Below are 26,489 nucleotides of genomic sequence, written 5' to 3' on the forward strand. Positions count from 1 at the left end.
TCACTGCAAGCTCCGCCTCCCAGGTTCACACCATTCTTCTGCCTCAGCCTCCCGAGTAGCTGGGATTATAGGTGCCCGCCACACGCCTGGCTAATTTTTTGTATTTTTAGTAGAAGCGGGGTTTCACCGTGTTAGCCAGGATGGTCTTGATCTCCTGACCTCATGATCCGCCCTCCTCGGCCTCCCAAAGTGCTGGGATTACAGATGTGAGCCACCGGGCCCAGCCCCTAATATGTCAATCTTGTTGGAACAAATTAACAGTTTCTTTTTCTTTTCTTTCTTTCTTTTTTTTTTTTTTTTTGAGACAGAGTTTCACTCTTATTGCCCAGGCTAGAATACAATGGCGTGATCTCATCTCACTGCAACCTCCACCTCCTGGGTTCAAGCGATTCTCCTGCCTTAGCCTCCCAAGTAGCTGGGATTACAGGCGCCTGCCACCACTCCTGATCTCAGGTGATCCACCCACCTCGGCCTCCCAAAGTGCCGGGATTACAGGCGTGAGCCACTGTGCCTGGACCAAATTAACAATTTCAAAGTAAGCATTATAGCAGAACTGACAGCTGGCTTGCTTTTATCCCATGGATGTGGTGTCAAAGTTTCCTTCTTAGCTCCGACCACCAGGAAGCTCAGAGCTAGATATATGACATGTCTCCTACTTTGTGACACATTTTTTCCTGCGCTTATTTCACATTGTCTTATTTTCATTTCTTTACTTCTTGCCTCATTTCCTCATTTTATTGTATTTTATGTTTGTGCTTTTTTTTTTTTTTTCCAGACAGAGTGTTGCTCTGTTGCCCAGGCTGGAGTGCAGTGGAGTGATCACGGCTCACTGCAACATCCACCTCCCAGGTTCAAGCAATTCTCCTGCTTCAGCCTCCCTAGTAGCTAGGATTGTAGGCGTCCACCACCATGCCTGGCTAATTTTTGTATTTTTAGTAGAGATGGGGTTTCACCTTGTTGGCCAGGCTGGTCTCGAACACCTGACCTCAGGTGATCCACCCACCTCAGCCTCCCAAAGTGCTGAGATTACAGGTGTGAGCCACCACATCTGGCCGTTTTTGCCTTCTTATATGTGTCCAAAAGCCACCTCAAACCCTTTGTTTTAGACCAGGTGGGGACATATGTCAATTAGCATCAAACAGCTCAAGGTTCAAGGTGGAAAAGACTTCAGGAAGCTTGAAGATGACCTGGTCCAAGCACCCCTAAGGTGCTGGAGGTCTCTCTCCAACCTGCCAGTCAAGTGTCCATTGGCCTCTGTATTTATTTATTTATTTATTTATTTTGGAGACAGAGTCTCACTCTGTCGCCCAGGGTGGAGTGCAGTGGCACGATCTCGGCTCACTGCAACCTCCACCTCGTGGGTTCAAGCAATTCTCCTGCCTCAGCCTCCCAAGTAGCTAGGATTATAGGTGCCCGCCGCCACACCCGGCTAATTTTTTGTATTTTAGTAGAGACGGAGTTTCACTGTGTTGCCCAGGCTGGTCTCGAACTCCTGAACTCGGGCAATCCGCCTCCCTCGGCCTCCCAAAGTGCTGGGATTACAAGTGTGAGCCACTGCATCCAGCAGCCTCTGTTCTTAAGACAGGGCCCCCGTCGCCTGCCCAGGGCTACTTGCTGTGTCTTTGAACAACTTGGCTGTCACTAAGCTCTAGCATGCAGTGAAATCTTTCTCCCTGAGGCCCCAGGCAACATGTCCCAGTTTAGTCTCTTGGGCATGGAAAACACCTCTTAAGCCTGTATTAATCCAGAACAACACAGTCATCATCCTGATTAACGGCAGCACATGGAGCCAGGGTGGGGTGGAGTGGGATGGGGTGGGGGAGGCTGTATTGCACAATGGTTCTGAGCCAGGTTCTAGATGAGAGGCTCAAACCCCAGGACTACCTCTTGCTACCTAAGCAGGGTACTTAACTTCTTGGTGCCTCATTTTGCTCATTTGTAAGGGCCACATTCTAGGGTTGCTGTGAGGCTTCAGTGAGAGAACGCAGGTAAAGTCCCCAGATGAACGCTGTTACTTACCGTTATGAGGCAGGGCCCTGAAGCTTCTCAAACCTTCTGGGCAAGCAACGGCATCTTTCCAGAGCTTGGAGTTTGCTCCAGGGTGAGCAGTTTAAATGTGACTTTTATACAAAGTAGATATTTTGAGGAGTAGAATATAAAATTCACAGGACTATTCAAGATACAATCTTAGGACTCCAAAGAACTGTTCAGCTGGCTACACCCCATGAGTATATATTTATTCATCTTTCCTGCTGTTGGGCCACAGGAAACCCCATTGGTCGGGTCTGAGAGGCCCTGAAGGGATGGATGCTCAGCTCGTAACTTAGGGCGTTGCGAAGAGCTCCTGCCCAGCAATCTGATGAGAATGTTCTTATTCGCTCTTCTTCCCTCCTCCCCACTAATTTGAGGGTGCTCAAAACTGCCATAGGGTAGTCGACCACTGTACCTTTCCTGTCCAAGAATTCGATGCCTTGGGTTGCAAGAATGTTTGAAATGATGTGGTATCCCTGGGGGAAAAAGCAGAAAAAAAAGCAGGGGTCAGCAGCTCTGACCTACCCCTTGGAAGCTTTTGGACTGACTGACTCCCTTAGCTCTAGGGGCGGACAAAGTTTGTCTGTGCCTATCGTGGTGGCTCACACCTGTAATCCTAGTGCTTTGGGAGACTGAGACGGGAGGATCACTTGGGACCAGGGGTTGGAGACCAACCTGGGCAACATAGCGAGACCTCATGTCTACAAAATTTAAAAAATTAGCTGGGCATGGTGGCAGGCACCTGTAGTCCCAGCTACTCAGGAGGTTGAGGCAAGAAGCTTGTTTGAGACCAGGGATCAAGGCTGCAGTGAACATAATTGTGCCACTATACTGTAGCCTAGGTGACAGTGAGACTTTCTCTCAAAAAAAAAAAAAACAAAAAAAAAGCCTGTTTGTTATTTTGATTTTTTCACTTCTGTACTCTTATTCTTTTTGTTGTTGTTGTTTTTTGTTTTTTTGAGATGGAGTTTCGCTCTTGTCACCCAGGCTGGAGTGCAGTGGCACAATCTTGGCTCACTGCAACTTCCACCTCCCGGGTTCAAGTGATTCTCCTGCCTCAGCCTCCTGAGTAGCTGGGATTACAGGCATGCGCCACCACGCCCAGCTAGTTTTGTATTTTTTGTAGAGATGGGGTTTCTCCATATTGGTCAGGGTGGTCTCGAACTCCCTACTTCAGGTGATCTGCTCACTGTGGCCTCCCAAAGTGCTGAGATTACAGGCGTGAGCCACTGCGCCCAGCTCTGTGCTCTTATTCTTGCCATGTCTTTTTTCTTTAGGCACACAGGATACTGTCACTTTCTTATGTTTTGCTTCACTGTGTAAACTCAGAGATCAAGACATCCCTCAGCAACTGGCAGAAATGTGGAGTTTATAGGAACAGTGAGATGGTGGTTTAAAATATATGAAAATAGAAAAGATTGCCAGCCACCTGGAACTGTGACCATCTGAAGGATCTCCCTGACAGGGCCCCGGAGGTAGGCATTAGATCTGAGATGACTGGGCCTCCCTTCCCCTTTGTGTGGGTCATGCCCCCCACCCCTGAAGTACAATCCTGGTTAAGGTTATGGTTCTTGCTATGGTTTGAATGAGTCCCTCAAAGTTTATGTGTTGGAAACTTAATCCCCAATGCAACAGTATTGAGAGGTGAGAACTTTAAGGGGTGATTAGGTCACTTGGGCTCTGCCTTCATGAATGGATTAATTTGGTTATTGCAAGAGTGGGTTAGTTATTGTGGGAGTGGGTTCCTGACACAAGGATGAATCCAGCCTGTCTTCTCTGAAGCATACGTGCTCTCTTGCCTTTCTGCCTTCCATCTATGAGGATGCAGCAAGAAGGCCCTCTCCAGACACAGATCCCATGACCTGAGACTTCCCAGCCTCCAGAACCATAAGAGGTAAATCTCTGTTTTTTGTAAATGATCCAACTCAGGTGTTCTGTGATAGCAGCACAAAACAGACTAAGACAGCTCTGAAACCTCACTTCCTGGGTTTGCAACCTGACTCCACCACTTGGCTGCTGTGCGATCTTGGGCAGTTGCTGAACTTCTCAGAACCTCAGTCTCTGCATCTATACAATAGGGATAATCATATTGAGCTCCTTGGATTGTTAGGAGGATTCAAACGGAGTGTATGTCAGCACATAAAAAAAGTGTCCTCTAGGTGGCCAGACACGGTGGCTCACTCCTGTAATCCCAGTACTTTGGGAGGCTGAGGCAGGCGGATCATGAGGTCAGGAGTTTGAGACCAACCTGGCCAACATGGTGAAACCCCATCTCTACTAAAAATGCAAAAAGTAGCCAGGCGTGTTGGCATATGCCTGTAATCCCAGCTACTTGGGAAGCTGAGGCAGGAGAATCACTTGAAACCGGAAGGTGGAGGTTGCGGTGAGCAGAGATCGCACCACTGCACTCCGGTCAGGGTGAAAGAGCGAAACTCCATCTCAGAAAGAAAAAAAAAGGAAAAAAGTGTCCTCGAAATGTTAGCTATTACTACCTCCTAAAGGAGGAAGAGAAAGGATCTTGCTGTGTCAGCCTCTATTATTAGTGTCCCTTCTAGAGGGCAGTAAGCGGATAGTGTTACTGTCCCCTCCCAATGCCCAATTCCCAAGCACTAGGTGGCCCCTGAATCAGGGCAGAAGGAAAACATGAAGGAAGGAACAAGGGTTCTTACCCTTTCAAAAGGGTGGCCAGGCTTCTCTCAGACCCCTCCCTTCACCCCAGCAACCACAGGGAGCAGGTGCAGGGGACACTGAGTTGGCAGCTTGCAAGAGAAACACAGGTCTCTTGTTGCCTGCTTCTAGGTGCTGAGGCGGCTGAGCCACAAGGGAACCCGGGATCTGGCCTCCCTTTGGTTTCCAGGTTTCCTATAAAACCCTGGAGGGACGGCCCAGAAAGAGCAGGGTTGATTCTTTCCCCCATCCCTCTCTTGCCCCCTTGGACTGTCCACCTCTCCGCCCACATAATCCCATAGTTCCTGCTCATGAGCACAATATGACCCCCTCTGAGAAGGAACTAGGACAGTGATGCTCAGACTAGTTGCCTATGAGAACCCTCCAGGGAGGTTTGAAAAACCCCATTGCTCAGCCCCGACTCCTGAGATTCTGATCTGATTGTTCTGGGGTTGGGGGCGGGCATTGGTGAGTCCAGTCCCTACCCTCCCACCCTAACCAGGTGATTCTGCTGTGCAGCCAGGCTGGAGAGCCTGACAGAGAAGCTGCGGAACAGGGTGGAGTTGAGACGTGGAGCCATGGGGGTGGGGGGGCGGGTAGACCTGCAAGGGAGGTGATGGAGAATGTCCAAGTTCAGTTTTGCTGCCCTGAACTCCCTATCCTCAGGGAGGCCTGGTGCAACTTCAGAGCATCCCTAGTGCTCAGCAGCTTCTCCCAGACACACTCCCACCGATCCTTCCAGTCCCTCCCTCTCAGGAATCCGAGTGCCTGGGGCACGTGGGAGGGTGTAGGAAGGGGGCCAGCCTGCACATGCCCTTCTGGGAGGTTTTACCAGACTGAGGAGATATGCGGACCATGTGCTGCGTTTTTCAGAACGCTAATTCTACTCACAACTTAGATCATATACTTTTTTTTTTTGACGGAGTCTCTCTCTGTCACCAGGCTGGAGTAGTACAGTGGTACACCTCGGCTCACTGCAACCTCCACCTCCTGGGTTCAAGCGATTCTCCTGCCTTAGCCTCCCGAGTAGCTGGGACTACAGGTGCATGCCACCACACCCAGCTAAGTTTTGTATTTTTAGTAGAGACGGGTTTCACCATGTTGGCCAGGATGGTCTTGATCTCTTCACCTAGTGATCCAACCGCCTCAGCCTCCCAAAGTATTGGGATTACAGGCGTGAGTCACTGCACCCGGCCTTTTTTTTTTTTTTCTTCTAGACAGGGTCTCACTTTGTCACTCAGGCTGGAGTGCAGCGGCAAGATCTTGGCTCACTGCAGCCTCGACCTCCTGGGCTAATCCTCCCATCTCAGCCCCCCAAGTAGCTGAGGCTACAGGCATAAGTCACCATGCCTGGCTATTTTGTTGTTGTTGTTGGTATTTTTATTTTTTATTTTTTATTTTTTTTTGGGGACGGAGTCTTGCTCTGTCGCCCGGGCTGGAGTGCAGTGGCCAGATCTCAGCTCACTGCAAGCTCCGCCTCCCGGGTTTACGCCATTCTCCTGCCTCAGCCTCCCGAGTAGCTGGGACCACAGGCGCCCACCACCTCGCCCGGCTAGTTTTTTTGTATTTTTTAGTAGAGACGGGGTTTCACCGTGTTAGCCAGGATGGTCTCGATCTCCTGACCTCGTGATCCGCCCGTCTCGGCCTCCCAAAGTGCTGGGATTACAGGCTTGAGCCACCGTGCCCGGCCTGTTGTTGGTATTTTTAGTAGAAACAGGGTTTTGCCATGTTGCTCAGGCTGGTCTCAAACTCCTGGGCTCAAGCAATCTGTCTGCCTCGGCCTCCCAAAGTGCTAGGATTACGGCCATGAGCCACCTTCATATTCTTAATACTTAGCCCTAGAATGTTCTCTTTTTAAAAACATAACGTTGACAATGGATAGTAACTGGCAGCCCTATGTTGATTCTCACTGTCTCTTCTATTAAACAACAACAACAACATTTAATAGACATCCCCATGTGTGGGACCCACCGATCCAGATTCTGCCATGAGGAAATTCCCAGACTGGGCTCCATTCTAATCTGCACTAAAGAGCCCCCTCCTTGGGCTCTGTAGAACCTGTCCCAGCTGCCCGTCTTCCTGCACTGTCCCCTGTAGCCAGGATGTCCGTTTGCAGTCCCTAGCTGGGGAAGCTCATGTGGCCTGCTGGCTCAGCCCAGAATGCCATCCACCTCCCACTCTCTCCCAGACTAAATATCCACCTCTCACAGCAAGGCTGAGTCCTGACCTGCCTCGTACTGGGGTTTAAGCTACAGTGCAAATATAGTGAAACAGCAGGAAAGGGCCAGGTGCTTGAGTCATACTACATTTTGAAAAGAGGAAAGATCTTTTTTTTAAAACAAAACAAAAAAAGCATTGTTGCATTATAATAGAAGTATAGTAAACTTCACACTTAAAGTTGTATTAGATACCTTGAAATAATTTTGTGTTTAAAAAAAATGTATTACTCGAGAGGCTGAGGTGGGAGAATCATTTTCGCTCAGGAGGTGGAGGTTACAGTGAGCCAAGATAGACCCACTGAAGTCCAGCCTGGGTGACAGAGTGAGACTGTCCCCAAAAGATTATTTTTATAAGAAAAGGAATTCATTTCTTACAGTTGTGGAGGCTGAGAAGTCCAAGGTCGAGGAACCACGTTTGGTGAAGACCTTTTTTTTTTTTTCTGCTCCTTGTGGAGCAGGGCTACCCCATAGGCGGTGGTCCAGAGCAGCCCAAGGGCCTTGGTGTTGGTGGGGCAGGATGTCACATGCAGAGTGGGGCTGCGCTGCTAGATGAGGTCTCTTCCTTTTTGTAAAATTATTTTTACTTGGCACATACTTGCGCATATGTACAGGGTACACTGTGATATTTCTTTCTTTTTTTTTTTGAGACAGAGTCTTGCTCTGTCGCCCAGGCAGGAGTGCAGTGGCGCGATCTCAGCTCACTGCAAGCTCCGCCTCCCGGGTTCACGCCATTCTCCTGCCTCAGCCTCCCGAGTAGCTGGGATTACAGGCGCCCACCACCACGCCTTTTAATTTTTTGTATATTTTAGTAGAGACGGGATTTCACAGTGTTAGCCAGGATGGTTTCCATCTCCTGACCTCGTGATCCGCCTGCCTCGGCCTCCCAAAGTGCTGAGATTACAGGCATGAGCTACCGCGCCCTGCCACAGTGTGGTATTTCAATACGTGTATGCGATGTATATATAATAAGCAAACCAGCTAATTAGCGTTTCCATCACCTCGAACTTATTTTGTTTTTTTTTGAGACAGGACCTCCCTGTATTGCCCAGGCTGGAGTGCAGTGGTGCGATCACAGCTCACTGCAGCCTCGACCTCCTGGGCTCAAGGGATCCTCTTGGTCAGTTCCCCAAATAGATGGAAGCACAGGCATGCACCACCATGCCCAGATAATTTTTGTATTTTTGGTAGAGATGGGGTTTCGCCATGTTGCCCAGGCTCATATCAAACATGTATTATTTCTTTGCATTGAGATACTTTGTGTTTTAAACATCTTTACATAAAAGTGACAAGGATTCCTTTTCTTTTGAGGCAGGGTCTCGCTCTGTCGCCCAGGCTGGAAGGCAGTAATGCAATCACAGCTCACAGCCTCGAATTCCTGGCCTCAAGCAATCCTCCCACCTCCGCCTCCCAGAGTGCTGGGACCACAGGCCTAAGTCGCCATGGGGGGCTAAGGATCCTCTTTCTTAAGGCCTTCAGTCCTTGTCAGGTTTCATAACCCTCATTACGCAATTCTGACTACAAGGAGATGTAGGAACTTCAGGTGGCGCCGCTAGAACACCCTTTGTTCTAAGAGCGCTGGACTCCTGATCCCTGGCAAGCTGTTTCACATTCTTCTGCGACTTTTGGTGTGTCCTTTGCATCTGTGGAGACCAGATACTTACTTTGTTTTCATCCCGTTAGGCCCCCAGCAAGGTTGGTGGGAAGTGCACAGATGGAAAAGAGCCAGGAAGGGAAAGGCTGGGGCTGTAGGCCTCTCCCTGAGGCTGCCGGCCCCTTCCCTCCTCCCAAACCCAGACTTCCCACGGCTTGGTCCGCTTTTCTTAGGCTAAGCGAAATCGTTTTGCGGCTTCTGCAGTCACTGGAACCACCACCTGCTAGAGGCCGGCTCCCAAGTTCTCCTCGTGGGGCACCCAGGAGAGGAAAGTGCCCAGGGAGGAGGAGGGAGTGGAGCGCAGGAGGCGGCGCGGGGAGGAGAGCATGGATGGAGCCAGAAGTCGCCCCTTGTTTCCCCGGGCGCCCGCCTCTTCGCGGGTCGCACCCGCACTCGGCTTAACTAGATACCGAGAGCAGAGGCCGGGGAGAAGGGAGCGGGCGCGTGGTGGGCAGAGACTGTAGCGGGCGGGAAAGGCGACTGGCCGCGGCCCGGCCCAGGGTCCCCACGAAGTTGGAAACCGGAGACTTGGGTCCCTGCCCAGAAAGCAGTATCTGACGTTACCGAGGGAGAGTTCCCGACAAAAAAAGTTTTTAGTCTGCTTCGGGGACCCAGTAGATTTCTACAATAGAAAGTATACTCATCGTGCGGGGCCGGACTTCACCAACAACGGTGCAGGGGCGAGGTCTTACTTGGACCCAGGCAAAGGCCGCGGGGTCCGGGCAGCACGAGGTTAAGGCTGGGAGGGGGTTCTGGCGACGGGTTCTAGCCGCGGCCCGAGTTCTTGCTGAGAGCTGCCCCAGAGGGGTCGACGCGGAGGTTGGGCTGAGGGCTGCGGGCCGCCGGGGAGCCCTGGGCTGGACGCCCTCCCCGCGCCCTGGTCGCCCCCACGCCCTCCCGCTCTGCGCGCGGCAGCCCCTACCTGGCTCCGGCCGCGGGCCCGGGGTACCGCTGCACCGCCGAGAAGTACAGAGCAAAGAGAAGCCCCGAGCAGGCAGCTGTGAGCAGGAGCAGCAGCCAGAAGAACGGCCCGCGCGGGAGCCCCATATAGCCCCGGCTCGCGAGCGCCCCGGCCGCCGACGTCCCGGGCAGAAGGGAGAGGCCCGGGTGGGCCGGGTGGCACTTGCGGAGGCGGCCGTCCTGTCCTGCCCCGCCCTGCCTGCCCGGTGCCTGCGGCACCTCCCCGCCGAGCAACTCCCTCTCGGCCCAGGGTGAGCGGCCAGACGCTACTGCACCCTCGGGGGCTGGGCGGCGAGTCCCCTGGGGCTGGTGTGTCGCCCCGGCACCCGGAGCGTGCGATCCTCTGGCCCTGCCCCCTGCCCGGGGGACTTCGGCAGCGGCCACTCCTGCAACTGCGCTCTCTCCAGCGCCCAGCGCCGGGAAGCCGCCAGTCTCGGCTTGGGCAGGGCGCTTTCCTCAAGCGGTCCGGGGCTGGCTAGGTGCGGGTAGAGGCCACCACCTGCAGCGCTGGCTGCGCTCTGCGCTCTCCGGGCCAGGCACTCGACTTCCAGACTCCGTGTTGTGTGGGCGGCGGCCAGGCGATCTGCCCGGCGCCCTCCAAAGGACCCTCAGACCTGTCAGTCTGCAGACACCAGGACAGCTGGGAGGGGGCGGGCAGGGTGAAGGAGCAAACTCCGAGAGCTCAGTCTCTGGGCTGGCGGTAGAGAGGGCAAAAGGGGGTGAGGTGGGGAGCCTGCCGTGATGTGTTGCGTGGGGAAACCGAGGCTGTCAGCGCTTATTTGGTGACCATCCAGGGTGGCCAGTCCCCTCAATCGCATTGAGTTCCTTTCACAGAACGAGGCCAGTCAGACCACCTGAAAGGTTCAGCACAGTTGGCACCAGGGAGTGGTTTCCTGGAAGACAGTTTTCCACGGACAGGGGTGGGGGTGGGGGGGGTTGGGGATGAAACTGTTCCACCTCAGATCATCAGGCATGAGTTAAGATTCTCTTATAAGGAGGCCGCAACCTGGATTCCTGGCATGCGCAGTTCACAAAAGGGTTCGCGCTCCTTTGAGACTAGCTCAGGCAGTAATACTCCTTTGCCCGCCACTCACCTCCTGCTGCGAGGCAGGGTTCCTAACAGGTCGCGGGCCAGGCTTGGGATTGGGGACCCCTGGTCTAGCAGGCTCCGGCATCAGAAAGGGCTGGGAAGCTCAGCACCCGTGCTCTCTAAGTGAAGCACTCCCAGGCAGTGAGTGGTGGGTGAGATTGGTGTGCTCCAGTGGGCACTATTCAGAAAGCCCTGACATGCCCCAGACTCCTAACTGTCAGGAGGCTGCAAGGATGAGAATGACCTAGGCTACCGTGTCACGTGCTTTCTGCTCTAATCTGTTCCTCATGTATCCGAGGAAGTCTGGGTGCAGCAACAGGTACCTGTCCGATTGCAAGGCTTCCAGAAAACCTCCCGGGGCCTGGGCCTGTGGTCAGGAATGGCCATTCAGTCCATCCAGGCTCAGTTCTCCTACCAAGTCAGGGTCACTGGAGGTCACTCACATTGGGCAGCCAGTTCTTTCCTTCACCCCAACACTGCTCAGCAGAGCCAGGCTCACCTTGCTACCCTGCAGATGGGCACTACTTGGAATTGATGGTGTCAAGACTTTCATTTCAATCTTTATGGATTTACTTGTCACAATTCCTGTAGATGTTACTTATCCCCTGATCATTGACTTCTCACATTTCCTCAGACCCTCTCTCTGTGCCCATAAATCCCCCTCCTAGCCCTTGTTCTCAGTAAGTGCCTTACCTTCTACTTCATGGAGAAAAGGAGAATCATTCATTAGTAATTTATTTAACATTCCACCTACAAACTTACAAACTTGGCCCCCACCACAGCCCAACCTCTCCCTGCCAGGACTCCAGTCTTTTTTTTTTTTTTTTTTGAGATAGAGTCTCACTCTGTCACCCAGGCTGGAGTGCAGTGGCGTGATCTCGGCTCACTGTAACCTCCACCTCCCGGGTTCAAGTGATTCTCCTGTCTCAGCCTCCCCAGTAGCTGGGATTACAGCAGGAGTGCACCACCACACCTGGCTAGTTTTTTTTGTATTTTTAGTAGGGACGGGGGTTTCACCATGTTGGCCAGGCTGGTCTCAAACTCCTGACCTCAGGTGATCTGCCCACCTAGGCCTCCCAAATTGCTGGAATTACATGCGCGAGCCACTGCACCAGGCCTCAGGACTCCAGTCTTAAGGGTTGGGGAGAGGGTCCTCTCCTCCTGTGCGGTAGTTAACCCCCCCATTTGTGTTAATGATCCGGGTCCACCTCCAATGTCTTAAATGGCAGTACTCCCCTCACACCAAAGTCTCCTATCCACCCACCTGGAGTTCTCCTTCCTCCTATCTTCAGCCTCCCAGGACCCCTGGGGTCTCCATCCTTCCATTTTCTCCCAGTGGGCCAACCCTCTCTCAGCAGCTTTCTTTCCTATCTAGGCAGGACACCCTGGGTTATAATCTGAGCTACTCCCACATCAGTAACCCAGATTCTCTTGTGTTCCTGGCTTTCTGCCCAGCAAAACTCTGACCTGGATTCACTCTTGCCTCTGCCTCTCCTGTGCTGCCTGCCCCTGGCCTGGCTGAGTGCCGTGGGGGTTGGGGGCAGGGGGTAGGTCATTCCAGAGTGAATTGGGAGCACAAGTTTGGCCTCAGCTGGCTCTCAACATCAGCCATTTCCTTATCCTTGCTCAGCTCCAGCTTCTCTCCTGCTCAACAATGATTCTAAAACTTACTTCTTTCCTCAAGCCTCCTCTTTTCCCAGCCATACCTGTGAGAAAATGGAGCCCATCAGGAGTGACCTTCAACTTCCCATGCTCTTAAGTTCAAAGTCATCTTTTGTTAAGAACTGTGCAGATTTTGCTCTACTACAAGCTAACCAATGAGCCTGCCATAGTTCTGTGGATGCTGGTAGAAGACACAAGACTACTGGATCAGAGACGGAGGACTTTATTACTCATGGCGCAGCAAGCAACATAGACATCATGTTTGTGTCACTTCTCTTTATTCCTCAAGCCCCATGACAGTGAGACAGAGAGGCCCAGGTGGGTGTTGCACACACAACCTACCTACCATGCCATTGCAGGACAGCTGAGAATCCCTGAGATAAGGGAACCACAGTCTTTTATAATGGGCTGCAAGCAAACCTGCCCCTGTCCAAGAGGGAGACATTATCTTTATTACGTTGGACAGTGAGGAAATGGGCCCTCTGCTCCAGAGAGAGGCACTACCTTTATCTTCCAAGGCAGTCTGCTATACCAATGTTTTTTGTTTTTTTTTTTTTTTGACAGAGTCTTGCTCTGTCACCCAGGCTAGGGTGCAATGGCACAATCTCGGCTCACTGCAAGCTCCGCCTCCTGGGTTCACGCCATTCTCCTGCCTCAGCCTCCTGAGTAGCTGGGACTACAGACACCTGCCACCACACCTGGCTAATTTTTTGTATTTTTAGTAGAGACGGGTTTCACCATGTTAGCCAGGATGGTCTCGATCTCCTGACCTCGTGATCCACCCGTCTCGGCCTCCCAAAGTGCTGGGATTACAAGCATGAGCCACCATACCCGGCCTATACCAACATTCTTGAAAAGAGCCCAGAACAAAAGGGCAGTTAGTCCCTCTGCTCACAGCATGATCATGTCCATGCACCCTCACCTTATTGCTCCAGACTCTCCTCCTCCCAGGGACAGCCAGCCTCTTCACTGTGACCTCCCACTCTTCAGCTCTTGCTTCAGCAGCCCTGCCTGCACCCTCTGCAAGGTCCTTATCACAGCCTTCGAATATGCCCCGAATAGCTCATCCTAAAAAGCAAAGCGAAGCAAAACAAACAAAAAATGCCGTTGAGCTGGCCCCCTTCATAGCTATTCTCTTTTTCTTTCGTTCAATTTGTTGGTAGAAAGTCTATTCTGTCTCCACTTCTTTTTGCATCTGACTTCCTTACCTACCATGCCATTGAAATTGTACCCACTGGAGTCACTAGCAACCATCATCCTTCCAGAGGGAGTCCACATTTTCCGGTTCTAATTCTGCTGCATCTGTCTCTTTGAATTTGACACTTAGCTCCCAGTAACTCCAGCTTGCAACTCTTTGCTCTCATGGTTTCAACAACTAGCTTTCTGTTTGTGACTCCTGAATTGGTCTCCATCTGAGGCCCAGATCTCTATCAGCTGCACACCTGTTCAGCTATGTATACAGACCATCCCTGGAGCCCTGCATTACTTTTTTCTTTCTTTCTTATATATATTTTTTAAGTCAGAATCTCACTCTTGTTGTCCAGGCTGTAGTGCAGTGGTGCAATCATGGCTCCTGCAGTCTTTTTTCTTTTTTTTGAGACGGAGTGTCACTCTATTGCCCAAGCTGGAGTGCAGTGGCATGACCTCGGCTCACTGCAACCTCCACCTCCCGGGTTCAAGTGATTCTCTGCCTCTGCCTCTGCCTCCCAAGTAGCTGGGATCACAGGTGTGTGCCATCACGCCCAGCTAATTTTTTGTATTTTTAGTAGAGACAGGATTTCACCATGTTAGCCAGGATGGTCTCAATCTCCTGACCTATCTCGTGGTTTGCCTGCCTCGGCCTCGCAAAGTACTGGGATTACAGGGGTGAGCTGCTGCGCCCGGCTGGCTCCTGCAGTCTTAAACTCCTGGGCTCAAGTGATCCTCCTGTCTTTAGCCTCCCAAGGAGCCAGGGGTGTAGGCACGTGCCACTCTACCCATCTAATTTATTTTTATTTTTATTTTTGCACAGACAGGGTCTTGCATACACAGACGGCCAACTTTTCATGGGTTTTTCAGTGCTAACTATGGGACTTGAGTATGCGTGGATTTGGTTTGGTTATACAGGCAGTCCTGGAACCAATCCCCCATGTATAATAAGGGATGACTGTATGTAAATATAATTATATAATATATAATTATAAAATTTACTGTTTTTTATAATTACAGAATTTCCTTTACCAGAGGGTTTTTTTTTTTTGTTTGTTTCATGTGTATTTGAATTACCATCTTCTTTCAGCCTGAAGATTCCTTTAATATTTCTTGTAATGTGTGTCTGCTAGCAATAAATCCTCTTTTTGTTTACTTAGAAGTGTCTGGGCACGTGCCACCACACCTGGTTAATTTTTGTATTTTTAGTAGAGACGGGGTTTCGCCATGTTGACCAGGTTGGAGTCCACTTTCCCTGGAAAGTTTGGCTGCAGCGTTCTCATGCTGGAAGTCCATCTTTTGCAATTTTTTTTTTTTTTTTTTTTTTTTTGAGACAGTCTCACTCTGTTGCCCAGGCTGGAGTGAAGTGGCACACTCTTGGCTCACTGCAGCCTCCACCTTCCGGGCTCAAGTGATTCTCCTGCCTCAGCCTCCAGAGTAGCTGGGATTACAGGTGCTCGCCACCACACCCGGCTAATTTTTGTATTTTTAGTAGAGATGAGGTTTCACCATGTTGGCCAGACTGGTCTCGAACTCCTGACCTCAAGTGATCCACCTGCCTTGGCCTCCCAAAGTGTTGAGATTACAGGCATAAGCCAGCGTGCCCGGCTGCAATGGTTTTTAATTTAATGTTGACTTCCTCATTGATTTGTCATCTTAAAATTCTATTTTTTGAATCAGGAAAATTGAGCTGGATGTTTGATAAATCTAAGGAATTGTTAACTTTTAAAATGTGTGGCTAGGTGTGGTGGCTCACACTGTAATCCAGCACTTTGGGAGGCAGAGGCAAGATGATATCTTGAGCCGAGGAGTTTGAGACCAGCCAGGGCAACCTAGTGAGACTCCATTTCTATTTTAAAAAAGAAAGAGGCCGGGTGCAGTGGTTCACACCTGTCATCCCAGCACTTTGGGAGGCCGAGGCAGGCAGATCACCTGAAGTCAGGAGTTTGAGACCAGCCTGGCCAATATGGCGAAACCCCATCTCTACTAAAATTACAAAATTTAGCCTGGGGTGTTAGCAGGTGCCTGTAATCCCAGCTACTCAGGAGGCTGAGACAGGAGAATGGCTTGAACCTAGGAGACGGAGGTTGCAGTGAGCCGAGATCATGCCACGGCACTCCAACCTGTGAGACAGAGTGAGACTCCATCTCAAAAGAAAAGAAAGAAAGAAAATGTGTGATAGTAGCATTGTGGTTATTTTTTAAAAGTGTTCTTATTGTTAGTAATACATATTGAATATTTACAAACAAAAGAATATGATATATGGGATTCTTTAAAAATAACCAAGTCTGGGCTGGAAGTGGAGAGTGGCTGGGGACACAGATGAAATGAATTGGCTGTGAGTGGATCATTGTTGGGGCTGCATAATGGGCATATGAGGGTTCATTACAATATTCTCTCTACTTTTGTATATATTTGAAATTTTCCCTAATAAAAATGTAAATTTTTTATTTTTAGCTGAAATATGCTTCATTAGATATTTTAAAACTATAAGGTTATCCTTAACTTCAATCAAAGGCTTTAAAAGTGTATATACATGCTTTCCACATAAGATGAACTATGGATTACAGATTTGCAAAACCAAGATATCAGAACTGCAAGTACTGTATGTTCTAAAACAACCATGTGTAAGCATTTTGTAAAAACACATTTTTGGCCGGGCACGGTGGCTCAAGCCTATAATCCCAGTACTTTGGGAGGCCGAGATGGGCAGATCACAAGCTCAGGAGATCGAGACCATCCTGGCTAACATGGTGAAACCCCGTCTCTACTGAAAAATACAAAAAACTAGCCGGTCGAGTTGGTGGGCGCCTGTAGTCCCAGCTACTCGGGAGGCTGAGGCAGGAGAATGGCGTAAACCTGGGAGGTGGAGCTTGCGGTGAGCTGAGATCCAGCCACTGCACTCCAGCCTGGGCAGCAGAGCAAGACTCTGTCTCAAAAAAAAAAACAAAAAACAAAAAACACATTTTTACTAAAATCCATTTATTTCTCAGTATCTGAAATTGGCATGAATGTCAAGCAAGTTCCGAATCAAAATGTATTAGATGTTCTAATTATGTATCAGAGGCTGTTTTTGTCATTTCAATCAAAACCATTTTTAGATGATTAATTATTTTATGAAGAAAAGCAATGATGAAAATTGTTTTAGTTGTATTTCAAGAGTTTATAAAAGACAAATTTATGCATTGAGTTGAAGCTGAGTAGAAACCGAGTTTGGAAAAAGAAAATACAGTTGATGGCTTAAATTTGAATATGAACCAGATATTCTAGGTCAGTCAGAAAATGGATTATTAGCACTTGTGATTCACACAGTCAGAACCTACTCTTTTCAGGGTTTAAGAAGTTTCTTTTTTATTTTTTTCTGCATACTCATTAATGGGAAGACTTATTTTTAACTTCTTGAAAATGTCAACATTCTGGAAAAAAACGTTATTTTATCATAAATGAGAAACTAATTTTTTTTGAGACCGAGTTTCCCTCCTGTTGCCCAGGCTGGAGTGCAGTGTGGCACGATCTTGACTGACTGCAACCTCCGCCTCCTGGGTTTAAGCAATTCTAGTGCCCCAGCCTCCCAAGCAGCTGAGATTACAGGTGTGTGCCACCACCTGCAGCTATTTTTGTATTTTTAATAGAGATGGGGTTTCACCATGTTGGCCAGTCTGGTCTCAAACTCCTGACCTCAAGTGATCCACCTGCCTTGGCCTCCCAAAGTGCTGGGATTACAGGTGTGAGCCACTGTGCCTGGTCAAACCGTTTTTGTTTAATCTCATTTCTACATGGTTGTCAATCGTGCCTATCCAATGAAGCCTTCATAGAAGGCCCAAGAAGACAGAGTTTGGGGAGTTTCTGGATAGTGGAGCATGTGGAAGTTCCAGGAGGGTGGGGTGCCCAGGAAGGGCATGGAAGCTCAGTGTCCCTTCCCCATACCTTGCCCTATGCGTTTCTTCATCTGTATCCATTGTGATATCCTTTACAATTAAACTGGTAAACTTAAGTGTTTCCTGCCTCTGTGAGCCGCTCTAGCAATTTAATTGAACTTGAGGAGTGAGTCATGGGAACCCAAATTTATAGCCGGTTAGTCAGTAGCACAGGTAATACAACCACTGGGGGTTGCGATCGGAATTGGAAGTGGGAGGGAGCAGTCTTGTGGGACTGAGCCCTCAACCCGTGGTCTGATGCTGTCTCCAGGCAGATGGTCTCAGAAGTGAACTGAATTAGAGGACACCCAGCTGGTGTCCGCTGCAGAATTGATTGCTTGCTTGTTAGCAGGGAGAGATCCGCACACATCTGGTCACAGAAGTCTTCTGTGTTGATTGTTGTTGAGTGAGAGCAGAGGAAAAACGAGTGTAGGAAATGCGCACGAAGGAAATGTGCACGTGTGAGAGGGTGGGGCAGAGCTGGAAGCCGGATCCTCATCTTCCCTGGGAGACATCGGTAGATATCTAAAACATAATTGTCAATGCACACATGTAATTTCAAAGTGTGGAGGTAAATGCCAAAGGCTCAGCTGGAAGATTTGAAAGTGGCAGACTCTGTGTAGATGAAATAGCAGGAGAGTAGCTGGGGGCTACTGATTTTGAAAAACAAAATTCTCACAGGGAATTCACAAGTTTAATTTTGTTCTCAGGCCCAGCATCCAGAAAATAAGCCCGAGCTCTGATGCCTCTCATTCAAAGCTCCCAGTGAGCTGGACCTCGCCTGCAGCTCTAGTAAGATTCCTGCCTTATATTTTCTGCATCACCGACTGTCTTGTAGGCCCCACATGTGCATGTTGCTGTCTCGCCCCATTCTTGCTTCTGCATTCGTCTTTGCCTGGCTTGCTATTTCTTCCCTCCACCCTCCACCTGCCCCACCATCACCTTTTTCTCCTGCCTTCCTGTGGGTTATTTTACTTTTAGCATTCTGTTTTTGTTTGTTGTTTGTTTGCTTTTTGAGAGACAGAGTCTCACTCTGTCACCCAGGCTGGAGTGCAGTGGCATGATCTCAGCTTACTGTAACCTCTGTCTCCTGGGTTCAAGTGATTCTTCTGCCTCAACCTTCCGAGTAGCTGGGATTACAGGTGCACACCACCACACCTAGATAATTTTTGTATTTTTAGTAGAGATGGGGTTTCACCATGTTGGCCAGGCTGGTCTCGAACTTTTGGCCTCAAGTGATCCACCCACCTTGGCCTCCTAAAGTTCTGGGATTACAGGCGTGAGTCGCCATGCCCGGCTCCATTATTTTCTTTATTCCCCATGTTCCATGTTTTCTTCTTTTATCATTTCCTTCCTGTTCGAAGAGCTTCCTTTAGTTATTCTTTCAGGGTAGTTCTGGGGACAGTTCTCTTAGTTTTCTTCATCTTGTCTGGACACTACTGCTTTCCTTGGGTCACTCTATCATTGTGGCAACACCACGTTGCCTTAATTACTGTAGCGGTGTAAACATCTGGATATCTGGTGATATAAGGCCTCTGGCTTTGTGGGATTTCTTCAGTATTGCCTTGGCTATTCTTGGCCTTTTGCATTTCCAAATGTTTTAGAAGCCGCTTGTTATTTCTACAAAAAATCCTGTTGGGATTTGGTTGGGATCACATTATAGATTAATTTGGGTAAATGGGATATCTAGAAACATTATATATAGTTCCATGTATTTGGGTTAATTTCTCAATATATTTCATAGTTTTCAGTATGCAATTGTGCTTATTTTTCCGCAAATGTATACCTAGGCATTTGGTCCTTTTTTTTTTTTCAACTTAAACATACTTTATTTACTTGATTAAGAACTTATTGTACATAAAATGTCTTATGTGGTTGATCTGAGCTTCATTCACGCTGACTTCAGGGGGTCTGGTTTTCTATGCTCAAGATTGCTTGATTGCTGCGCTGTTGCTGTTGGTTTTCTTTCAGGATCAAGGTGGGTGCTTTCATAGATCTTATTTTTCATTCCTTCTCTGGCAATTCTTTCCTGGATTCTTTGCTTTGCATAATTATACCTCCAATGAAACCAGCTTCCCAAAGTCACCAAGATAAATCCCCCTACTCCAACATCACATGATCTTCTAATTCTACCTTCCCCTTCGTGCGGCTTGCCAGGCACCAACGGGGGGGTCATGGGAAAGATTCCGCACCTGCACCCGCCCTCTGTTTGGTGCTTTTTGATGCTATTGTAAACAACCTTGTTTTAAAAATTTAATTTCTTTATTTTTTCGTTGCTGACATATCAAAGTGCAATGGTTTGTGTAATTATCTGTGTTTTGAGATCTTGCTAAATTCACTTTTAAATTTATGTATTTTAGGCCGGGCGCAGTGGCTCATGCCTGTAATCCCAGCACTTTGGGAGGCCGAGGCGGGCGGATCACAAGGTCAGGAGTTCAAGACCAGCCTGAGCAACATGGTGAAACCCCATCTCTACTAAAAATACAAAAATTAGCCGGGTATGATGGCACGTGCCTGTAATCCCAGCTACTCAGGAGGTTGAGGCAGGAGAATCGCCTGAACCAGGGAGGTGGAGGTTGCAGTGAGCCAAAATCGTGCCATCACACTCCAGCCTGGGTGACAGAGTGAGACTCCGTCTCAAAAAAAAAAAAATTATTTATTTATTTATTTGTTTGTTTGTTTATTTATTTATTTATTTATTTATTTTTTAGTGATGGAGTCTTGCTCTGTTGTTCTCTAGGCTGAAGTGCAGGGGTATGACCACAACTCACTGCAGCCTCAACCTCCCAGAGTCAAGTGATCCCCCCACCTCAGTCTCCCAAGGAGTAGCTGGGACCACAGGCGCACACCACCATGCCTGGCTAATTTTTATGTATATTTAGTAGAGATGAGGTTTTACCATGTTGGCTAGGCTGGTCTCGAACTCCTGTGCTCAAGTGACCCACCTGCCTCGGCTTCCCAAAGTACTGGGATTCCAGGCATGAGCTACGGTGCCTGGCCTAGTGTTGAAGGAGTGCAAAGTTTCTGTTATGCCTGATGAAACAGTTCTGGAGATGGACAGTGCTGATGGTTGCACAACATGATAGTGTTTGCAACTGTTGAATACATAGAGGGAAGGGTCCCCCTCCTGCCAGGGAAGCTGAAGGACTGATGGCCCTCTCCCTGTTCATGGCAGCCAGAACACAAGCACAGGGCAGAGTCTGCCACCTGGGTGCTCCTGGGACTTCGAATCTTGAGAGATTGATATAGAGATGCAGAGATAAACAGAGTGTCTTTTTTTTTGAGACGGAGTCTTGCTCTGTCACCCAGGCTGGAGTGCAGTGGCACAATGTTGGCTCACTACAACTTCCGCCTTGCGGCTTCACGCCATTCTCCTGCCTCAGCCTCCTGAGTAGGTGGGACTACAGGTTCCCACCACCGCGCCCGGCTAATTTTTTTTTTATTTTTAGTAGATACGGGGTTTCATCGTGTTAGCCAGGATGGTCTTAATCTCCTGATCTCGTGATCCACTCGCCTCTGCTTCCCAAACTGCTGGGATTACAGGCATGAGCCACTGCGCCTGGCCAAGATAAACAGTTTTTTACAACTGTGCATGGATAGATCAAGAGTCCACTGGGCTGGTGGCAGATCCCTGGTGGCAGCAATACAATGGTGTTGTCCCAAATGAACAGTTCCAGCGGCAAGATCTTGGATGCAAGTCTAACTGCCTGGTCACATGATCACTTATTTGAAGTCAACTTTATACTCTATGAAAGCACTGAGAACTGGATTAAGAAACAGAGGACATAACTGAGATCGTATGTGTGTGTAGGCATGGGTGTGTGGTGAGGGCAGTGCCACCCAGTGACCGCCAGCTGGTACTCTGAAACTGTGCATGCCTCCCCAGCCTCCAATCTACTCTGACTGAGTCCTCCTGGGAAACTCCCAGAGGCTGCACGTTTCCCCAGAATGCAAGACCAGGCAAGCTCTCCTTTCTGCTGCTGGTCCCTAGTGACAGTCTCCCACCTCAGCACCAAAACAAAGCAAGTCCTCACCTGCTCCTTTCCCCAGGGAGCCCTGGACCTCAGATGTACTTGCCAAGTCCTGTGTGATTGCCTCCCTGGCTGCTGTCTTACTTCAGAGAGGCAGTTGTAGGGACAGAGAGAGTCAGGGACATCTGCTACAGCCACTGTTCCCCAAGAATCCCTTAGCTGGGTTCCCTTGGAATAAAAAAGGAAGAGGGGAGGAATGCCAAGGAAGAGAGCACTTCGAACATCTCTGAGCTTCAAACACGCCAAACGGCGGTAGAGCACTTAAGAGAGTGGACTCCAAAGCCCAACAATCTCAGCTCTATTTGTTAACCGTGTGAACCCAGGGGAAATTACTTAGACTCTCTATGCGTCGGTTTCCTCGTCTATAGCACAGAAATGATGATAGTACCAACTTCATGAGGATTGCTGTGCTCATTAAATGTGCTTGTAACAGTTCTGGAAACAGGAAGTGCTATACAAACGTTGGCTGATACAGTCCTGAGCAGATTGAAAAGTGATGTGTTGGGGACAGACCTAGGCCTTGAGAAAGACTGGACTCTTTGTGGAGGAAGCACTACACTGCCAGGCATCGGACAGGGTAAGAGCTGGACTCTGCATGCAAACCTGGTGTCACCAGATCTGTTGGACTGCTGACAAAGATGGCATTGGCATTGAACGCACACCCCTTTGCAATGAGACTTTATCACTTCTCCTAACAAGAGGCTGCGTCTGTTTACCCACCTGCTGAATGTTGGCAGCTGCATAGGAAACGCCACGCTGGAGCAGAAAGAAGCTGATCCCAGCACAAATCGCTGATCTATAAAATCGTAAGCAGATACACGGTCATTGTTTTAAACCTTCAGATTTTGGAAGACTTGGAGGGCAGCTTCACAGGTAGTGAGATTGTTCTTGGGCCCTGTCTTTAGGGTAGAGCTGCTGCTTACACCCAGGGAGCCCCAGGAGTGGTGGCATTTTCTTCCTGGGCTCCAGCAGGCATCTCATGACGTGCTGTTTGTTTATCCCTTACCCACAAAGATGGAAGCCATTATTTCTTATATCACTTCTCTCTCTCTTTTTTTTTTTTTTTTTTCCTGAATCAAGCTCTTACTCTGTCTCCCAGGCTGCAGTACAGTGGTGCCATCACAGCTCACTGTAACCTTGACCACCTAGGCTCAGTCATCCTCCTGCTTCAGCCTCTTTTTATTTTTATTTTTATTTTTATTTTTATTTTTTTTAGATGGAGTCTCGCTCTGTCACCCAGGCTGGAGTGCAGTGGCCGGATCTCGGCTCACTGCAAGCTCCGCCTCCCAGGTTCACGCCATTCTCCTGCCTCAGCCTCCGGAGGAGCTGGGACTACAGGCGCCCGCCACCTCGCCCGGCTAATTTTTTCTATTTTTTTTTTTAGTAGAGACGGGGTTTCACCGTGTTAGCCAGGGTGGTCTCCATCTCCTGACCTCGTGATCCACCCGTCTCGGCCTCCCAAAGTGCTGGGATTACAGGTGTGAGCCACCGCACCCGGCCTGCTTCAGCCTCTTGAGTAGCTGGGACTAAGGTATGCACCACCACACTCGGCTAGTTTTTTGGTTTTTTTTTTTGTAGAGATAGGGTTTTGCCATGTTGCCCAGGCTGGTCTCAAACTCCTGGGTTCAAGCGATCTATCTGCCTCAGACATCCAAAGAGATTACAGGCATAAGCCACCGTGCCTGGCCATCACATCACTTCTTGAGAAACTCTAGATGCTGGACCTGATTTCTGGGGAAATACAAAGCTGTAAGCAGGTTAAAAGACAATGACTAATTTGGGAGGACTGCACAACCAAAGGAAGGGAGACACCCAGAACTGCCCTCTACTGAAGGAGAATGAGGAAAGGGCCAGATGGGAACTTTAATCAAATAATAATAACTGTCCTTGCCAGGCGCAGTGGCTCACGCCTGGAATCCCAGCACTTTGGGAGGCTGAGGCAGGCCAATCACCTGAGGTCAGGAGTTTGAGACCAGCCTGGCCAACATGGTGAAACCTCGTCTGTACTAAAAATACAAAAATTAGTTGGGCATGGTGGCGCACACCTGTAATCCCAGCTACTCAGGAGGGTGAGGCAGGAGAATCGCTTGAACCCAGGAGGCGGAGGTTGCAGTGAGCCAAGATTGCACCATTGCACTCCAGCCTGGGTGACAGAGCGAGATTCCATCTCAAAATAATAATGATAATTAATAATAATAATAATAAGCATCCTTTCAAAATAATAAGAGCCTTTTCAGATCAAAGAGATTGTATTAAAACATTTTAAAAGATAATGTTCTGGGACCAAAAAAAAAAAAAAAAAAAAAACGAAAAACCAAATCTCATGATTTTCCAAGCTTAAAATTTCATTAGCCAACTTGAGAAAAGAGAATGGTCTTTGTTGAAATCCAAATAATTGGTACATAGGAAAAAAAATTAGAAGATGTAAGTTATAAAACAAAGAAGAGACTTGGAGGATAGGTCCCAAAGGGAAAAAAGAGCAGAAGGGAAGATGGAGAAGACAGACACATTCACAGGCCAGTGGGAAAGATTTTCCCGCTTTGAGAAAAAGAGAATTGAATTTGCAGATGAGAAAGGCTCACAGACACCCAGGTAGGATTACCTCTGAAAAGACAGATGTCTAGGCCTATCCTGGTGAAACTCCTGAAGGAGAAAGAGGAAATGTGGCCGGGCGCAGTGGCTCAGGCCTATAATTTTGGGAGGCTGAGGTGGGCAGATCACCTGAGGTCAGGAGTTCAAGCCTGACCAACATGGCGAAACCCCTTCTCTACTAAAAATACAAAAATTAGCTGGGCATGGTGGCGGGCACCTGTAATCCCAGCTACTTGGGAGGCTGAGGCAGGAGAATCACTTGAACCAGGGAGGTGGAGGTTGCAGTGGGCCGAGATCACGTGACTGCACTCTAGGCTGGGCAACAAGAGGGAAACTCCATCTCAAAAAAATAAATAAACAAATAAAAAAGAGGAAGTGTTGCAAGCTTCCGAGGGCAAGAGCATCTCCTTAAAAGGGAAAGAGAATTAGCCTAACATTGAACTCTCTCGTTTCTAACATTAGAGGCTGGAGGACAATTTGGCAAGAGGATGAGGGTCTTAGGAGATGTGTGGGTATGTTTATACATTCACACATGCCCCCAGCCAGAAGTGATGTGTGTCTCCACGCCCAGCTAAGCACTGTGACGAATGATTGTGCTCTGGTTGTCTAAATGGTGTCTGCCTAAGTAAGAAACATACCTATTCCCTTGGCCCAAACCCCTTTCTTGCCAAGCCTCTCTTCCGGACCCAAATTGTATCACCTGACATGGTCCTGATTTCACTAGCCCCTGACTCTGAGACAATGATACTCATTGCTGTTTTCTGACACCCCTGAAACAACGAGCAAGGTTTGACGAGTACGATGAATCTGTAAGAGAGGAATTCTCCACCCATGCCTGGGGTTGGCTATGTCAAGAGTTTGTCTTTCATCTCCTCCTACGCTCAGGAGTGCTGTGCTTACGCGAAATGGTAGGGCGTGCAGACCCTGTTTCTTCCTGCCCTCGTGCTCAGCTAAGGGTAGTGTTGTGCATCACCCTGGGTGTGCTACTTGCCTTGAGTTTTTTTTTTTTTTTGAGGGGGGCTGGGGGGACAGGGTCTTACTCTGTCACCCAGGCTGGAGTACAGTGGCGCCATGATCATGGCTCACTGCAGTCTTGAACTCCTGGGCTCAAGCTATCCTCCCACCTCAGCCTCCTGAGTAGCTAGGACTATAGACGCACACCACCATGCCTGGCTAATTTTTGTATTTTTAGTAGAGATGGGGTTTTGCCACGTTGCCCAGGCTGGTCTTGAACTCCTGAGCTCAAGGAATCCGTCTGCCTTGGCTTCCAAAGTGCTAGGATTACAGGAGTGAGCCACCGCACCCAACCTGCCTTGAGATTCTGAGGAAGCTGGTATGTGTGTGAGAGTGTGTGTGTGTGTGTGTGTGTGTGTGTGTGTGTGTGTGTATGTGAAGGGGGTCAGGGTCAGGCCTCTGGTTCCCAGTTCCCCAGTGCCAGCACAGAACTATTCTTTGTGTCCACCCAGTATGTGATAATCCAGAGAATGCCACATTTTTGTATAAACTGATTTGCAAACAATTTTGTAGATAAGTATAAATGCTCAAGCTTGGTAAAGTATACTTTTCTCCTTCTGTGAACACAATGTTTGACTTTAAGCTTTCTTTTAAATACAGTCAAGGCGGGGAACGGTGGCTTATGCCATTAATCCCAGTGCTTTGGGAGGCCGATCGCTTGAGCCCAAGAGTTCGAGACCAGCCTGGGTAACATCACGAGACCCTGTCTCTACCAAAAAGAGAGAAAAAAAATTAACAGGGTGTGGTGGCACATGCGCAGGAAGCTAAGGTGGGAGGATCGTTTGAGCCCAGGAGTTCGAGGCTGCAGAGAGCCGTGACAGCGCCACTGCACTCCAGCCTGGATGACAGGGTGAGACCTTCTCTTAAAAATAAATACATACAGTCAACAGGACATGTGAGGACTGCCATGGAGACCAGCATGGATGCAACACTATCCTCTGAGTACACTTGAGACTTTCCGTTACTGTCACTGGAAGGGGGTCCCGATCCAGACCCCAAGAGAGGGTTCTGGGTTCTCATGCAATAAAGAATTTAGGGTGAGTCCAGAGTAAAGTGAAAGCAAGTTTGTTAGAGAAGTAAAGAAACAAAAGAATAACTAACTATTCCATAGGCGGAGCAGCCCCAAGAGCTGCTGGGTGGCTTTTTTTTTGTATTTTTAGTGGAGACAGGGTTTCACCATGTTAGCCAGGATGGTCTTGATCTCCTGACCTCATGATCTGCCCGCCTCGGCATCCCAATGGGTGGCTATTTTTATGGTTATCTCTTGATCATATGCTAAACGAGGGGTGGGTTATTATGTTTTCCAGGAAAGGGGTGGGGATTTTTTGGAAAGGAGGGTTCCTCCACCTTTTAGACCATACAAGGTAACTTCTGGACATTGCTGTGGCATTTCTAAGCTGTCGTGGTGCTGGTGGGAATGTCTTTTAGCACGCTCATACATGATAATTAGCATATAATGAACAGTGA

General features: G+C 48.9%; 1 protein-coding gene and 1 long non-coding RNA gene across 3 annotated transcripts in view; both read right to left on the reverse strand.

The window, feature by feature from the left end:
• ST6GALNAC2 (ST6 N-acetylgalactosaminide alpha-2,6-sialyltransferase 2) overlaps positions 1-9,977 on the reverse strand; it is a 27,504-nt gene extending 17,527 nt beyond the window's left edge. For both annotated transcript variants that reach the window (XM_023211731.2, XM_023211732.1), the window contains exons 1-2: positions 9,491-9,977; positions 2,447-2,507 (exon numbers count right to left, since the gene is read on the reverse strand). In XM_023211731.2, coding sequence (XP_023067499.1) covers positions 2,447-2,507; positions 9,491-9,615 — 186 coding nt within the window. In that variant the 5' untranslated portion in view covers positions 9,616-9,977. The remainder of the gene's footprint in view (positions 1-2,446; positions 2,508-9,490) is intronic.
• Positions 9,978-17,123: 7,146 nt separating this feature from the next.
• On the reverse strand, positions 17,124-24,150 carry LOC111542382. The gene is made up of 3 exons (XR_002731545.1): positions 24,019-24,150; positions 22,137-22,212; positions 17,124-17,910 (listed from the first exon to the last, which is right to left on the reverse strand). It is a non-coding gene; the product is annotated as an uncharacterized LOC111542382 (long non-coding RNA).
• Positions 24,151-26,489: the final 2,339 nt, after the last annotated feature.

The sequence above is a fragment of the Piliocolobus tephrosceles genome, chromosome 16 (genome assembly GCF_002776525.5).
Source record: "Piliocolobus tephrosceles isolate RC106 chromosome 16, ASM277652v3, whole genome shotgun sequence".
Taxonomy (NCBI): Eukaryota; Metazoa; Chordata; class Mammalia; order Primates; family Cercopithecidae; genus Piliocolobus; species Piliocolobus tephrosceles.